General features: G+C 33.0%; 1 protein-coding gene across 7 annotated transcripts in view; it reads left to right on the top strand.

Annotated features, from left to right (window-relative positions):
- NBEA (neurobeachin) overlaps positions 1–19,012 on the top strand; it is a 685,682-nt gene that overhangs the window by 242,295 nt on the left and 424,375 nt on the right. For all 7 annotated transcript variants that reach the window (XM_059144025.1, XM_059144024.1, XM_059144021.1 and 4 more), the window contains one exon: positions 9,647–10,085. In XM_059144025.1, coding sequence (XP_059000008.1) covers positions 9,647–10,085 — 439 coding nt within the window. The remainder of the gene's footprint in view (positions 1–9,646; positions 10,086–19,012) is intronic.

The raw sequence follows: 19,012 nt of genomic DNA, 5'->3' as shown, positions 1-19,012 counted from the left end.
TTTTCTTTTCTTTAGTCATTTAGTCTGTAACTGATGACAGTAAAAAGTAACACTAATGTATATAATAAAATAATGAAACATACTTTATATTTAATATTATACATTCTTATAATAAATATTTTATAATATACAATATAACAAATATAATAAAGCAGTGTTTCTTTCTAAAAGTTTCTAAAGGCTTCTTATAATTTAGAGAACAAAATTAAAATGTCTTACAGTGGCATACTACTTTAGTTCTAATTTACCTGGATTATACAATTGCTTCCAAAGTAGTTACCTCTTTTTTTACTGATCTTTATTTGATTTATTGCAATTTTGCTAAAATTTGTTTTAAAATGTAAGTGATATTGGTTCTTTTTTTTTTTTTAATTTTTTGGTAGCATTTAGAGTAAAAATATCACATAGACTTCTCCATTCTTTAATAATTACAAGTACTGTCCTGCCTCTTGATCTTTGTATTTTGTTTCTGGTTTTTAGTTTGCTTTCTTCCCTATTTTTTGCACGACTGGTGCATTTTCATCCTTCAGTTGTCTCCCTGAAGGCGCCCACCTCACAGAGGTCTTCCCTGATTTCTGTAGCTGAGTAGCTTCCTCCACATGACCAGCCTGTTCTCTACCACTACATCTTCATTTCCTTTTTTGCACTGACACAATTTATGTATTTGTTTAGTTGCTTATTGAATATGTACTTCAAGAGCATAGTCCCTGAGACCTAGCATGGTGCTCAGAACTTAATATATCAAATATTTGTTAGTAAATGAGTAAGCCAGTGAGAAAGCTAACCAGTTTTTTAAAAATAAAATGTATTTTATGATAGCCATAAAATGTATTTTATTAGGGGCGCCTGGGTGGCGCAGTGGGTTAAAGCCTCTGCCTTCGGCTCGGGTCATGGTCCCGGTGTCCTGGGATCGAGCCCGGCATCGGGCTCTCTGCTCGGCGGGGAGCCTGCTTCCTCCTCTCTCTCTGCCTGCCTCTCTGCTTACTTGTGGTCTCTGTCTGTCAAATAAATAAATAAAATCTTTAAAAAAAAAATGTATTTTATTTTCAAACTTTTTAAAAATAGGGACAAGAAACTTTTATTGATAACTTAATCTAGAAGCTGTAGAAGCTTTCTGTTAATCATTTCAATTTAGGTTTAATAAGAATAAAGTTAATACTTAGGTGAACTTAAAAATAAGTATGTTGGTTTTCATCTAACAATTTGTTATTAGGGAAAAGAATTAACACTGTAAATAAAATAGTTAAAATAATATAGTACTGCTAAAAGAATCTGTACCCCTGGGGATAAAAATATATGTTTATAAAAAATAAAAATTAAAAAAAAAAAAAGAAGAGGCGTATGGCATGATTGGTCTCTAAATAAGCTGGAATTTGTATGAATGTTTCTTCTAGTATATTACATATAGTATCCTATATATTAGTATATAGTACTGTATATGTTATATAGCATATTATAAATGCAACTTTTCTAGTCAAATGGAAGTATCATTTGGCAAATGGTATCTAGTTTACCAAGTGGGCAACCATTTGAAAAAGTTCATTTATATCCTTATCTATTATGCCAGATCTACTTCACGTGCATTAAATTTAAAGGTAAAAATGAAACTGACCGTAATTTATGACAATTAAAGTTAATATTTGTATAAAAAGGTATTTTAAATTGTAACATCAAAAACTAAAGTTTAAAGTAGAAGATATGACTAAATCAAAGTTTTATATATTTCCATGTCTGAAAATATCAACCAAATTTAAAACAAATGCTAACAAGAGAACTTTTATATGTATGTGATGAAAGTTAATAGCCTTAATGAAGAGAAAGCTCTTAAAGATCAATTAAAAGAATGTATCACGCTAAGGGAAACATGTAGAAAGCATCAAAAGAGTTAACAGAAGAAAATCATTGTATAGTACAGATAAGGAAAATATATTTAAATCTAATAACCAAATTTATATTGAAGGAAGAATATACTTTGATCCTGTGTGGCTCAGTCAGTTAAACATCCAACTCTTGGTTTCTGGCTCAGGTCATCATATCAAGGTCATGAAGTAGAGCTCCACATTAGACTACCCTGCTGGAGATTCTGTCTGCCCATCTTCCTCCCCTCCGTGTGTGTGTGTGTGTGTGTGTGTGTAATAAAAAACTTCAAATATATATATATATATATAATAATTTGTAATTTGGACAAAATTCTGAAGGGTTAGAATGCAAAGATGTGCTCTTTACATAGCATAAAAATATTTATAACCCTTACGCTAGTAATTTTACATTTAGAATTGTATCTTAAGGAAACAATTAAGGTTATGCCAATAATTTGTATAGAAATATATTTACCATTAAGTTTTTATTGTATGTTTAGAAATAAAGTTAATATTTTTTAAGTAAATTATTACATTCATATCAACTGCAGACTTTTTCAGTATTACAAATTTATTTTCTCTTGCTTTTGAAATCATTTTTAATGTATCCATTGTAATCCATTATGTGGATGCATTATAATTTCTAAGTACTCTAAAACACCATCATCATAATACTTATAGAGCTTTTATTGGTACTGATGTTGCATAATATATATTGTATTTATTTATAGGTAAAAATCATGCACAGGTATTCCTAGCAAATATTTCTTAGTTTTACATCAACTTTTTGAAATAAGTGTCTGTTTTTGGTATTAATATATGTACCAACAAAAGCCTCTCCCTCCTCTTTCTTCCTTTTCTTCCATGTCTAATTTACTCTTTCTTTCTTTATGATTCCTTTATTATATATTTGTTGAATAAATGAATGGTTTCCTATTACATCCTAGTTGCTGGGAATATATAATAATGAACAAAGAGTCCATGTCTTTATGAAACTAATATTCTTGCAAGGTAGATACATTTATAGAAACCACACACTTAAACATATAATTGCAAGTTGCTGCATTCTATGAATAAAATTACAAACTGTTATAAGAAACTACAAAATAAGAAACCTAATTTGATTTGTGGGTTGGGGATGACTTTTCACAGAAGAGACATTTAAAACAGCAACAAAAAGATGAGTTCAGGGACATCTGGATGGCTCGGTCAGTCAAGTATCTGCCTTAAGGCTCAGATCATGGTCCCAGGGTCCTGGAATCGAGTCCCCTATTAGGTTTCTTGCTCAGTGGGGAGCCTGCTTCTCCCTCTTCCTGCTGCTCTCCCTGCTTGTGCTCTGTTTCTCTGACAAATAAATAAAATCTTCATTTTAAGTCTAATACGGATTTGGCCAGGCTAAAATCAAGGCTTCCCCAATACTGCATGCCTCTCTGGAGGCTGTTGAGAAGAATCCATTTTCTTCGCCTTTTAGCTTCTAGAGACCACCCATAATCCTTGACCCCTGGCTTTCTTGCTTCTCCCTCCATCCTTAAAACCTGGAACAATGTATCTTTTAGATTGTTTTTCTGTAGTGACATCCTCCTCTGAGCACAGCGAGGAAGGGATTTCTTCTTCTGAGCACAGCGAGGAAGGGTTTTCTTCCTCTGTGGACTCATCAGATTAGATTGAGCCCACCTGGATTATCCAGGATGGTCTTCCCTTTGCAAAAGCCTAAAGGAAAACCTGAGAATGAGATGTCCATACTCTGGGCTGTATTCAGGTCCAGGAAAGACCTGAGAAAGCCCCAGTCACTCATCTCTGGATAACCTTGAAGGCTCTGTTCAAGCAAGAAATGAAGGCTGAGGGAGAGTATTGAAAGCATGCCCTACTGCACATCCAAAGCCTCTGGCAAAGAGTGGAAGATTTTGTTTGTGCAAGATAAGTAAAGCAGTCTCTATCTAGTCATTAGCTGATGACTAAGCTAACTGAACAGAAACTTCTGTGGCTGCAGGTGTTATGGGAATATCAAGAAATATCAAACAAAATTCTATAAAATTTTATGGTAGAATTTTATAAAATTTGTTTGGAAAAGTCAATAAATAAGCAGAACAACAATGGGCCCTATGGGAAGGGTCTGATTTCCAAGATATCCACATTATATTTAAAATTTTTCAACAAAAATTTTCTGACGCTTGTAAAGAAAGAGGAAAGGATGGCCAATTCACAGGGGGGGAAAAACAGTCCTTAGAAACTGCCCCTGAGGAAGCCCTGATGTTGGACTGACTAGATAAATATTTTAAACCAGCTGTTGTAAAAATGCTCAAGTAATTAAAGGAACACTTTTCTAAAGAATTAAAATTTGGTAATGTCTCACCAAAGAGTATCAGTAAAGAAATATAGAAAAGAATTCAATAGCAATCTGGAGTTGAAAATTACAATAAATAAGAATTCATTAGAGGGGTTCAACAGAATATTTGAGTTGGCACAAGAAGGAATCAATATACTTGAAGACAGGTCAATTGCTGTTATCTTACTCTGAGGAACAGAATAAAGAGAAGAATGAAGAAAAGTGGAATGAGAAAAGGGGAGAGCCTCAGGGACGTGTGAGACACCATCAAGTGAACCAACATACAAATAATGGGAGGCTAAGAGAAGACAAGAGGCAGAAATGGGAAGAAAGAATTTTTGAAGAAAAAGTGGCCTGATAACTTTCCAAATTTGATGAAAATCATCAGTATGCACATCCAAAAAGCATGTATTCCAACTAAGATAAACTCAAACAGATCTATACATTATAATAAGAACTAATTAGAAATACCTTTTGGCTCCTAATTGTTTCTCCTGAATTATAATTTTGTCTGTTATGGGTATATTCATTGAAAATACCGAATTCCTGAAGTTGTATTCTTATACTTTTAATGTAACAAACAAAATTAAATCATATATAAATAATTGCAAAAAACTACTCAGTGCTTTTGCAGTCTTTGTTGTGTAAAATGAATAATAACAATTTTAAATCTTACATATGGCAGCTTTTTCTTTCTTGGAATTCAGGTTAATTTTTGTGTAACTTGGCATTTGGGGATTTAATATAAAAAATACAAGTTACATATAGTTTTTTATATTTTAAATTACTCTAAGGTGATTTAATTTGCTTAGTATTACAACTTGAGCAAATAATAAGATTTTTAGTGATATACAAAAAGGAGCTGTATGTTCCTTTTTTTTTTTTTAAAGATTTTATTTTTTATTTGACAGACAGAGATCACAAGCAGGTAGAGAGGCAGGCAGAGAGAGAGAGAGGAGGAAGCAGGCTCCCTGCTGAGCAGAGAGCCCGATGCGGGACTCGATCCCAGGACCCTGAGATCATGACCTGAGCCGAAGGCAGAGGCTTAACCCTCTGAGCCACCCAGGCGCCCTGTATGTTCCTTTAATGTTATTTCTTAAGTAGTTTGGAAAATAGCAATTTGAATAATTTAATAGGTAAGACATTGAAACACTTTATATATACATCACTGTAAAACAAGATTTTTCAAAAAATATTGTGATAAATGAGGTCCCATACAGAAATCATTTCATCTGCTGCAGTTAACCCTATATGTTTTCTAAAATATATTAGATGTACTCATTAGGTTCAATGAAAATCAGTAAGAAAAAGAGGCATCTGGCATCCAGCTCCATGTTTCTTATAAGGTTAAGATCACTCAGACCAGTCATGTTTCTGCTTTGTGTACTAATGTGCCTCTTGCTGTAGAAACTGATGAAGAATGATTGAAAAATTACAAATCCATTGTCATTGATATAACTGGCACAGCTGTAATCATTTGTACTTTCTTGTTCATGCTTAACATCCTATTGAAGTCACTTGGGTTAAATCCTCAGAGTACTTAACTGTCCGAGAGAAGCAGTCTGGAAATGCAATATAAATTATTCAAACTGAAGTTGATGCTATAAACTATGAGCATGCTCTGTAAAAAATATTAATGCGTGATGGGAAGTTAAGGTAGGCTTTGAACTACTGATCTCTTTTTTATTTGCAATTACTATTATAAAATTTTCCAATAGTGTTTATTTTTATTTCTACATAATATGATAATAAATTATGCTTTGCAGAGTTTATTGATTTGAATAGAATTCTTATTGAAATATCAAAAACTGCTTCATTTTGAAATCATTGATTTACCAGCCTCAGTAAACATAAAATTAGAATTATATTACTGTGTAAATATTTTAATGAGTCATTTGAAAATATTCCAATATTCAATTTTAACAAACTTAATTGCATTTTATAATTAAGAGGTCAACATTTATATTGGAGTTTCAAGTATCTAGTAGTGAGTTATAGATTGTCATTGTTCCCTGAGAGTTCATTGAATGGAAAAGCAAAAAAGTATGTAGTTGATGGAAAAATCTTATTATATTGTACCTTGTGGACACTAAATCAAGGATTTTATTTTAGATATCCTGTTTTTAGCAAAATTCTTATATTTCAGGTTCCTATACTACTTATATTTTTGTGTAGTTCTTAATGTAAAACATGCCATAAATAAAGACACTGAAACATCACATTAGGATAAAGTGAAACCCTTGGCCAAATCTGTAAATCAGCCAAGTTCAGACTAGGTGCTAGATTTGACTATATGCCTTTTGAGAATTAAATTCTGAAAGAAAATTTAGCTCATGCTGGTAACCATGCCACTGTGATTTCTTGTTAGAGTTCTTATTTTGTTTCTGCATTTACATTTTCTGTCCTATTGTTGTAGAAGGTATTTAATTTCTATTTAATTGCTATTTAATTTTGTACTGATTTTCTACCACAACTGATTTTTCTCCCCAAATATATAATATATAAATGCAAATGTGCATTAAATAAATTCAGTAATACCTCCAATAGGGGCAGTAACTGCCTTAGCAATTGTTCTCATTCTTTATTCCCAACTTACTTCATCAACTTTTCAAAAGTATCAATTATCATCTCAATTTGAATAATCCCAAAATACATGGCTGTATTTCTTTTGACTCAACAGCTATAAATATTTCAGAGATTCTGCACTCAATTAATTTCAAAATTTAACTCATTGTATTTCTGAACAGGAGCACCTGGATGACTCAGTTGGTTGAGTATCAGTCTCTTGGTTTCAGCTCAGGTCTTGATCTCAGGGTTGTGAGATCAAGCCCCATGTAGGGCTCCATGCTCAGTGGGGAATCTGCTTGAGATTCTCTCCCTCTGCCCCACCCCCATTCTCACATACACATGTGTGCTATCTCTCTCACAAATATATAAATAAATCTTTTTAAAATTTTCTTTTCTTTTTTTAGATTTATTTATTTTAGAGTGAGTAAGCAGGAGGACAGAACGAGAGAGAGGGAGGGAATGAGAAGGAGAAAATCTCAAGCAGACTCCCCACTGAGCATGGAGCCCTGCTCGGGGCTTGATCTCAAAACCCTGAATCATGACCCAAACCAAAACCAAGAATTTGATGCTCAACTGACTGAACCAACCAGGCACTCCCCCCGCCACTATTTCTGAACAAAGTTTCTTATCTTTTGCTTTCTTCCTCACTTAGTGGCATGTCTCCATTGTTTTTCTTAAGCTAGATATTCCAGGAACATCTTCATTCTTTTCCTTCCTTTTTTATCCCAAATGCTATTATTCAAAGTCTTAATTTTCTGTCACAAGGTTTTATAGAAAATCTGAAACTATTACCTTACCTCTTACCTTTTCCTTCTCCAGTGCTTTGCCAGGAGTATTATTAAAATTATCTGTTTTCTCAAAACTTTCATGTAGTTATCTTAATTTTTAGTCTTGGAACAATTAGGTTTCTAATATGTCTACCTGTTTTTCATGTTGGTCATCTGGTGTTTGAATATTATTGTCTTGTTCTACTGATTAATCTTTCCTGTCAATTCTAACATCCTTGAGCAAACAAATAACACTATTTAAGGAAAATGACAATAAAACACTTAGTTGTGAGAGATGTATATTTTTAGCCAATTTAAATGGATATTGTATATTAAGTTGAATAATATGAAAATGTTATTTTTTTAAAGTGATGTATGTATCTAATACAGTTTGAATCAAAAGGAAAGGAGAATTGAAAGAAAACTTTCTTTTGGAACTTGACAGAATTATTCTGAAATCTGGAAAAATTAATAAATTCACATACTAAGTAAATTTGGATGTCATGACATTACTCTACATTTAAGAAATTAACAAAACTGTCATAGAGTCTAAGAGTCAAGCCCTGTTGCTAAAGAAATTTCATCCACATTATGTTTAATCCTTTAGCATGTGTGTATAAAACTTTGAAAAAATTATGATCCTACCCCAAAAATAGTATTGCCAAAACAACATTTCTCTGTGTTTTTATTAGAGACTTGACCAAAGGTTTTATGAGATGTTTTGCTGAAATCAAAATAGCCTATTTCCTGTTGGACAGTCTTCTGATTTCCTGTCCTAAAAACATTTCAAAAGAAAGAAACAACCAACCAAAGTAACAAAAATCTAAGGGCAGTTTTATAGAACTTACAGATGTTCATTTTGAAGAGATCTTAGAAATAACTTACTCTGCGCTTCTTGTTTTACAAAGGATAAACTTAAATATAAATCAGAGTAAATCAAGTACCTAACATTGACTAAGTATCTACTTCATATTGGACCTGCAAGTAATTTACCTATAGTATCTTATTTTCTTCTTCCACATCACTTTATTAAGAGCTGTTATCCCTATTATACCTAGATTACATCAATTTTCAAGGTCATGATTTAGAATTTGATAACATTTTATTATATAGGGAACTTCATTGTATTAACGTTTGTATAATGAGAATGATAGGCATATAACATTTTAAAGATGTCTTTCTGTTTTAATTGATAATGTATGTGTATTTCATATCTGTATATATTTTATCTGCTTCAGTTTTCACAAATTGAAATTTATATTTATTCACAAAGAATGAGTATTCCAAAATAATTGTTCTTAAAGGCACATATAGGGGTGCCTGGGTGGCTCCGTGGATTAAGCCACTGCCTTCAGCTCAGGTCATGATCTCAGGGTCCTGAGATTGAGCCCCGCATTGGGCTTTCTGCTCAACAGGGAGCTGGCTTCCTCCTCTCTCTCTGCCTGACCCTCTGCCTACTTATGATCTCTCTCTTTCTGTCAAATAAATAAATAAAATCTTTAAAAATAAAAGGCACATATAAGCTAAATTCTTGAGGAACATTATTTTCTTATTAAAGTATTTATTCTTTTGAAATAATCATTTGGCATGCTTTTTGCTATTAACACTGCAGAATTTTAGGTGTAATATTATGTGATTTTAAAATAATATTTTTAACTAGTTTAAGTATTTTAACTATATATTATATTAATGGTTATTGAAATACCAAAAAGGTATAAAACGACTTTATATTTTTAAGGTAATATTAGAGAAGTATAATAATTTCTCTTACATGTTTGGTAACTGACAAAGGATAAAGGGGAACTTCGTATAATAATTATTTGTAAGCTGTTATAAGAAATTGTTGTGAGTACTATTTCTCCACACTTTTAAAGACATCAGTTTTGAAGTGCCACATGGCTTTTAAAAGAAATAGGGTTCTGTTGAGGCTTCCCGAACAAAGTGGCAGATGTACATGGATGATATGTTTCAATCCAGTTGTGTTGTTATGCACATCCACTTAGCAGATTTTTCTTTGTTTCCCACAGGTCTTATTTTCTTTATTCCAATATGTGAGAATATTTTATTAATAATACTGAATTTTCACTTGTGAAGCTTTTTGTTTAAACCAGTTTCTTTTATTACAGAAACTCCTGCTACATTTCCAGACACTATAAAGGAAAAAGAAACACCAACGCCCGGTGAAGATATTCAGCTAGAAAGTTCCATTCCACATACAGATTCAGGAATTGGAGAGGAGCAAGTGGCTAGCATCCTGAATGGGGCAGAATTGGAGACGGGCACAGGCCCTGATGCCATGAGTGAACTGTTATCCACTTTGTCATCTGAAGTGAAAAAATCACAGGAAAGCTTAACTGAGAACCCCAGTGAACTGTTGAAACCTGCACCATCCATATCTAGCATTAGTCAAACCAAAGGCATCAATGTCAAGGAGATCTTGAAAAGTCTTGTGGCTGCCCCAGTTGAAATTGCAGAATGTGGACCTGAACCTATTCCATACCCAGACCCAACATTGAAGAGAGAAGCGCAAGCTATTCTTCCTATGCAGTTTCATTCCTTTGACAGGTGGGTACCAAACTTACTATTCATAGTGCTCTAAACACAGAAGGAAAACTAGAGTTTATTTTTAAAAATATTAGAAGGAGCTCAAAAACCTTATATTTAGTAATATAAGTATTACTAAAATACAAAATTACTAAAATGCTAAAATACAAAGAATATCAAATATCAATTTATATCAATATATATCAATTTATATCAATATAAAAACCAGATCTCATAGTAAAGCACTTAAATAATACATCTCAAAAAAGATGTTTCAATATGGTATGCAAGACAGCATGTTAAATTCAGAATAGGGAAATGCAGATTCTGATTATAATCCATCATCAGTGACTACACTACCTTGAGGAAGTACTTCTGTCTTTTTGGATTTAATTGTTTCATGGATAAAATGGGGGAGGGATAGGTCCTATCTCTCTGGTCTAATCTGGCTCTAAAGTTCCTATATCATAATACTAAAAACTGTAATAATTGCTGGAGACCAAAGAAGCTTCCTTTAAGTAATAAAATTCAAATTCGAGTTTTAAATCCAAGGATGGAAAAAATTTGAAAATGTGCATTATCATCTGAATATATGTGTGGAATTTTCAAAATCAATGTAAAAGCCATATTTTGAGGCATGTGTTTGAAAGTAAATATTGTTGAAAGGCATTTTAAGTTTCTAAACTATAAGGTGGCTCATATATCTGCACTCAAATGTTAAATCATACAAGGGTTTTAAGTTGAGGACCACCAGACTTTATTCTGTTCCATTATATATGCCATAAAAATGATAGTCCACAGAAGCAGGATAAAACATTTTAGAACCTAAGAATTTGTTCATGTAATTTATCCTACTATTTAAAAACTTATACAGCATAAGAAACAATATTTGAGGTTAGTCATAATTACTAATAGTACTTAACATTGATACTGGGACTAATATTTACATATTAGCATGTAAACTAAAGAATGTGTTTACCATCTGAATTAAATTGTGGTTGAAGTTAAAAACACTTTCCCCACCCAAAATTTATATGTGTGTGTAAGATGATTGGTAAACAATTGTTTTTTAGAGAGAAAAATTCAAGTTAGAAAATCAAATGGTTCTTAAAACGGAGTGTCAAAAATAAACACATAATCAAAATGTACTAGCTATTCTGTTTTGTTTTTCCAAGATAGCCATACTGCTTTGTACATTTTTTAGTATTAAGGGTTAGAGGTATGGCAGTAAAGGCATTTTCAGTTAGGCAGATTATCTTTTTTATATATAGATATTAATTAAACTTTTACCTTTAAAGATTTTAACACCTGTCCTACAGATACTTCTTGAACATTTTATTGTGAAAATATAAATAGCATCAGTCATCATGTTGATATAAAGATGGATAAAAACAGTGTTTTCTACATTGAACTTAGAGAGTGGTAAATGGAGATGAAATGTTTGCAAAAATTGTCACACAAGTTAAAATGTGTTAAGTCTCAGAATTTTAAAAAACTGAAAAAAGGAGGGTTAAAATGTAGGAAAATATTTTTTCTAACAGTTTGTGTTAATATTATATTTGGATATTCATTCATATAGTTTCTTGGATGTTGCTTATGTCATCTCAGATTGATGTCCTCTATTTCACGTATTCGGTTTATGTCTCCTGGATATATGTGCATCTGTCTTTATAAGTGTATGTAAACATGTGTATGTAAGTATCTGTAATTGTATATATTTATAAAAATGTTACAGTAATTTAACTTAGGATCATAAAAATTTTGTGTTCCACTTACTTTTCAATTATATATTTAAATTTTGTTAGAATACAAAACAAATAAATACAGAGAATTATTCTGATTTGCATAAGAGAATCCAGTGAAATAAAAATTCAACATTTTTTGTTTTAATTTGAATTATTCTTAGAACAATGTTTTCATTAAAACAACAAAAGTGCCAATATTCACAGCTACTCAAAATTTATTACACTTTAGTGAATATTGCTTTAAAAAAAATAGAACTTTCCATTTGTTCCTTGTAGCATTTGTGCAAAGTGCAGTGGGAGTGGGATCATTATTCTAAATTGCATAAGTAGAAATGAAATCGAGGCACACAAAGCATACTTCAGTTCTTTTTAGGAAAAGGGTCTCTAGTGTAGTTAATATATGCAGTAGCTCAAGTACTATCAAATGTAAATGATGAGGTGATATTGATGAAAGGAGGGGATTGAGGTCTCAGGGGGCGCTGATGACGGATTGAACAGAAGCGGCCTTGCACTGCACGTAACTCAAGTCTGTCGTCTTCACTGCTCAAAGCCATAATGGGAGGTGGCAGTCTGAAATGAGTTGCCACGGCAAAGAGTATTATTTTTGAAATGCTTTCACACAAATCACTAGGCCCTGCATACAACTTAGTTTCATGCTTTAATGTCATCAGGAGGCACAAATTGGTGTGTCTAATTGTTTGCCACCTGCCAGCAAAATGAGCTGCCAGCCAGCCAGACGGGTTTGATTGTCTGTCAGCCATTCAATAGATTGAGAGTGACAACATCAAAAATTTAACTTCAAACTCTAGAGCTTTGAGCAGCTTTTCAGAGGCATCATCCCCACAAGTGCTTCTGGACAACTGCATTTTTCAATTATACTTCCAATATATTGCTACCATTTGCCTTATCTGTCTTAAGGTAGCTATAATTACATTATGAAGTATATAAACATATTTCTGAAGCACTAAAATCTGAAATCCAAGTTATGACATGTCTTTTAACATCAGATTGAATTCCTTGAAAATAGGATCGAAGATGACAGGACTCAGAAACAAAGTCCTGATGACTACCAGTTTCAAACACAGAATTATCATGGGTCTTACTCTACCAATAATATATTTTTCATTTTTACCTTTAGTTGAAAAATAGCTACAGTCTTAGTTGCTCCTTTCTCTGTAACTAAATCATGCTTCCTGATAATAGTGCTCAATGCCAATGGAGATCACCTAGGATTTTACTTTTGTTAACCAACAGTTTATTGGTTTTATTCTAAGCATGCTAACAATGTATTCTTTATACTCATTCTATACAGCAAATTTGAAAATAGCTTCCTAAAACAACTGATGTAATTTGAGTTATGTTAACTTGTGTTCCACATAGGGTGTTTCTCCCCACTTGGGATGGAGCATTTATGAATTTCAGTTGTGAGATTTATAATATTTTCTTTAGTTAAATTACAACCTCAATTTTAGAAACATTTAGACTTACCTAAAATAAAACTTTTCTGTCAGTATTATTTTCTCACAATGTATTATGAAATACTGTATAAATAGTCTTATTAACATATCTGGAAAGTACTGATGCTTTTTCCTCCATTTCTTCCAGTCATCACCTGTGCAGATTTTCATAAATGTCTGATTACACTGAGTGGCCCTAACAAATTCGTTTTTATGATTGCAAAGCACTGAAAATGCTAGCAATTCACTGGTACTATTCTATAGTGAGGAAACACTGTATATAGAGAAAATACAGTTAGGAAATGATAACATTATCATGGTTTTATTTTGGAGAGAAGTACTTAATAATCTCATCATAGAACACATAAGCCAAATTGCGAAGTTCCCCAGCAATGCAATCTCTTTTGATAGATTTAAATATAGATTTATAATTTATAAAATACTCTAGCTGAGCTATATTTTTTATACATTAGTACCTGTGTAACTTTTAGGTTGGTGTAATGCTTTTCTCTAAAACCACCAATTAAGTTTTATCCTATCTTTTATGTTAAGATTGTAATCTTATATGTCCACATGATTTTATTTTTGGACATTTTGGTATATATTTGTGATTTAGGTCAGTCTTAATTCCCCAGGGATTTCTAAGCTATTTCTCCGCACCTCCCCCCCACGCCTTAGTTTGGACAAAAGATGGGGGGGGGCAATATGCTTCTTCCTTTTAACTGTTACTGTGTTTTGGAAAATTATTTTATGTCTGGGATATAACAAAAAACTCACAATTGTGTTGCTTCTCTGGATAACAAACATCGATCTTTCATGATTTATATTTCATCTCTTTTGATTTTACAATCCCAACTTATATTTGAATCACTGGGTTTGATAAGTTCAGGCAGAATGTTCTGTATATTTTTCCATTCAAACCTAATTTCCTCACTTTCAAGTGTTTTATTCTCTGAATAAGAAAATCTCTAAAATAAAATTTGTAAATATTATAGGACTAAAAAAGCAATATAGATAGCCTTTATATTATTAAACTTAAAGAATAAGATTCGGGTAGCTATTTTCTCTCTAGCTTTCTAATATTAACATTTTTAACATTAATGCTAAGGATGACAATTTAGGGAAAATAATAAAGAAATGTTTGATATACGTGATGGAATCTACCTACATTGATTAAAGATTATTAAAAATTACAGTTACTGCTGAGGACTTCCATTTCTCTTCCTTTATTAATTTTTGTGAAGTGTTTTGCTTGTATCACTTAAAGGATGAACAAGTAATTGTAAGCCAAACTGATTAAAAGTCTGCCAACCTTTACATTTCAAGGTATCTATGAAGTCTAGGCACTGAAATTCCAGCTTTCATTATGCTCCCAAGTGTCCTGGGTATAGTATTTTAAGGCCAGTTGCCGGAAGATGCAGTTTTGACTAAGCATGATGGTATCCTAATGTCCCTAATGTTGCCTTTGTCTCTCCTGGCATTTTCACAGACAAGTCAGTGAACTGAAAAAGTATCTCTCTTTAAGGAGTAGATTAATGAAATACTCAATTATTTCTTATACATATTTTTTCATTGGTATTCTAAATATTTTACAAAATAAAGACATATAAAACATGAAAATGTCATAGCAGTAGCCTTGTGATATCTGATGAGCTGCAATAAATTGTAGTGTCAGCCTAAAGTCAGTAGCATTGTTTCTTTCCTAAGCTTCAATTTTTTCTTTCCAGATAAATGTTTAGCATTTATATAAGCCTTGCTAGGGAAGAGTGTTAATCTGGAAATTAGGAGAATTGGTCATTAATAATGGATCTCAATAATAATAATAATGGATTACAAAATTAGTTGTGTGATATTACTTTTATTCTCTTTGGCTTTGTCAGCATATAAAATAATGCATTATTCCTTAAAAGTCCCATAAAGTTCCAAACCCTATCATAAATGAAATGATCTTGTAATGAGTCTTAAAAAAGTAGCAGATAGCTATTTTTGAACTTGGTTAAAAGACCTGAGTTCCAGAAAAGATAGGACATGTCCATTCCCAAAGCTATCAGCTCACTTTAGGACAAAGAATCTCAAGTGGATTCTTTGTCTTATCTCCTAATTGGCCTCACTATTTCCAGGTCTCCACCACCCCAGCCAGTGTATCTTCCACATTTCTGCCAGAGTCATTTTTCTTAAATGCAAAACTGATAAAAATTCTGAAATAATTTTTGCTTATTACAAAATATATTACAAAACAAAAGATGATGAACTTCTTAGTTTGAAACGTCCTTACCTTTTATCAGTGATAAGGATGTATTTTCAGTTCCTTCAATCTACTATGTTTTTTCCTATGTCTTTGCCTCACTAAGGCTTTATTACTGAACTTTTTCTCCTCTTGGCTAATTCCTATTGTGCTACTTTTAGATTCAGCTCACTGTTCCCAGATAATGCACATCCATTGTGTTCCTGAAAGATCCTGTGCATAACTTTGATCAAAGCAGTTATTGAAATATATTGCACAGTTGATTTGTTGGTTTCTTGTATTTCCTTCAGGTATCTCTAAGGCATTGGTTATATCTTACTTTCTTTTTATCCCTCAAACTTGTCAGGGAAGTTGTATTCCTTTAACCTGTCAGTGCTCAATAAGTGTTACAGAAAAGAGAGAGGGAGCAGAAAGAAGAAAGGGATTCTTTTAGGGTGTCACAAACAATTGCAAAACTCATTTGCCTTGATGAGTCACTATTGAAAAACCCTTATCTTCACTATCTTACTTTATACATAGGCCAAATCTTGAATATACAGATAAACTAAAAATCTTTTTATAAGAGCCACAGAAATAATTAATGGACTCTCCAGGACTCTGTCCTTGAACCACTTCTCCTATCCACTTGAACTCACTTCTTCGGTGATTTCATCCAATTTCCTGCCATTAAATAGCATTTACGTTGATGATTCCCAAATTTATGTCTCAGCCCAGTCCTCTCTCCTCGATTAGAGATTCCTCTATCCAATAGTTTTTTCAATATATTTGGATGATTAATAACTGCTCCAACCATGTTCGCCCCTATCTTAGTTAATGGCAGCTCTGCCCTTCATTCTGCTTAAGGCAAAAATCTTTACATCTTCTTTGACTTTACTCTCACACTCACATCCAGTCTTCCACAAGTGCTGTTTTCTCTGCCTTCTTAATATAGTCAAAATATTGACTATATTTTGCCATTCCGATCCAAACTATATCATTTCTTGCTTGGTTTATTACACTAAACTCCTACTACTTTCCCTTCCCCCATTAAGTGTATCCTTAATACAACTGTCAGAATGGTCCTCCTTAACCTGAGATCAAATTCCTCCCTTGTTCATAAGGTTTTAGTAGCTTCTGATCCACTGTGAGAAAAAGCCAACGTCTTTACAATGGACTATAAGGACCTATGATCAGAACCCCACTTACCTTGGTCTCACCTCTTACAAGCCTCCACATCTTCTAGACTCAACACTAGCCTTCTTCCTGGTCCCACTACCTGTGACACTCTTTTTTTTTTTTTTTTTTTTTGCTTTTGCTTTTGCTTTTTTTTTTTTGCTTTTGCATTTTTTTTTATTTTATTATGTTACTCACCATACATTACATCATTAATTTTTGATGTTCCATGTGTTCCATGATTCATTGTTTGCATGTAACACCCAGTGCTCCATGCAATGCATGCCCTCCTTAATACCCAAGTCTGGGCTAGCCCATCTCCCCCGCCTGAAACCTTCAGTTTGTTTCCCATAGTCCATAGTCTTTCATGGTTTGTTAAGACCTTACCAGTTTAGCCAGTTAGAATGGCCAAAATTGACAAGGCAAGAAACAACATATGTTGGAAAGGATATCGGGAAAGGGGAACTCTATTACACTGTTAGTGAGAATGCAAGCTGGTGCAGCCACATTGGAAAACAGTGTGGAGATTCTTAAAAAAAAAAAATTAAAAATACAACTATCTGAAGACCCAGCAATTGCACTGCTGGGTATTTACCCCAAAGACACAGATGGGGTAAAAAGAAGGGCCATTGGTGCCCCAATAGCAGCAACGTCCACAAGAGCTAAACTGTGGAAAGAGCCAAGATACCCCCTTCAACAGGCAAATGGATAAAGAAGATGTGGTCCCTATACACAATGGAATATTACTCAGCCTTCAGAAAAGATGAAAGCCCAACTTTTGCATACCATGGATGGAACTAGAGGAGATTATGCTGAATGAAATAAGTTAAGCAGAGAAAAACAATTTTCATGTGGTTTCATTTATAATTTGTGGAACAGAAGGAATAGCATGGATGACATTAGGAGAAGGAAACAAACCATGCCTGTGACAGTCTTACACTCTTTCCTGGATATCTTATAGCTTGCTCCTCCTACACCTTCCAGTGTTTCCTCAAATACTACTATTTTTAGTAAGTGTTCTCTAAGCAGTTCTCCTTATTCTTGTCTGTGCTTTATTTTTCTCATAGCACTTTCCATCTCATATACTGTATTAACCCATTCATGTTATTGTATCTTGTGTCTCTCCATATTGGAATATAAGTTCCATGAAGGCAGAGGTTTTGTTTGTTCCATATATTTCTATATGTCAGAATTTAGAACCACACCTCACCTTACTGTCAGAGGCTCAGTAAGTATTTGTTGAATAAATGAACAAATGAATCTCAGATTACAGCCCAAATTTCTGGTTTTGAGATAGGATAAATTCAGTGATGGAAAATTTACATTTATATGTATTATATATCGCTCACTCTATCACAAAACATAGTTAATCACTGAATGGAACATTTTGTTGATGTGAGTTAGATTGAATAATTTCTTGACTTGTGCTGTTTTGATGATAACCTTCACAACCTTAGAGTATGCATGAGTTTTATGTAGTACAGAGGAATAATCTACTTATTTATAGTTTGCTGTCTTAAGGTTATGGAGCAGAATTGTGAAATTGTTTAGGAAAACATGGAAACAATGTTCTTGAGATAGAAAAATGCAGTTGGTAATGTGTGTGTAGTATAGAGGATTCTATGTACGCAACTGTATGAATAGCAGATCTAGAAGGAGAGTGGAATATGTTAATAGTCTATATTGGTGGGTCTTAACTTTTTTGTGGCTGTATTTTTGAAACCCAGATAATTATTTGCTCACCCTAGAAAAAGTGTATGCACTTCAGAATTTTATGTATACTTTAGCATATTTATGGAATCGAAATGGGTACCCACAATAGTTATGAAGACTCCTAGGTAAGGTTAAGCCTTTTAGTACGGATAGAATAAGTTACCAAGTAGAACATGTTGAGTCACTGAAAGAAGACCTTGTAAGAGCTAAAAGTTCAGTTTTCACATAATATGTTAATCAATGCATATTAATAAATGCAAACTTATGGATTATTTATAAAGTAGATTGTTAGGAAACAGAATGTTTTGATGTGTTAGGGAATGGGCAGTGTTGAAGGAATGATATTAAGGAACAGAATGTACCGTACTCTGATTCTGTAAACCATCTGGCCATTATACTCAAAGAAGAAAGAGTAGGCTGCATGAAGTTGTAGACTGAGACAGGATCTGAGAAGTCAGTCAAAGCCAGCTTCCCACCTCTCTCAACCCAGCTCTGGTGACATGATTTTCCTAGTCATTTGAACACATCAGTAGTTGGAAACTGGAGCTCCTAAAAGTTACTAGAGAACCTTCTTCCTGTTGGTTTTAATTTGATAGGGAGATATATAGTTTCTTCTTCTTTCCTTTTCATATACCT

This window comes from Mustela lutreola, chromosome 13, assembly GCF_030435805.1.
Source record: "Mustela lutreola isolate mMusLut2 chromosome 13, mMusLut2.pri, whole genome shotgun sequence".
In the NCBI taxonomy this organism is placed as follows: Eukaryota; Metazoa; Chordata; class Mammalia; order Carnivora; family Mustelidae; genus Mustela; species Mustela lutreola.
Note: the sequence above shows the minus strand (reverse complement) of the source record. Positions and strands in the feature narration are given on the sequence as shown.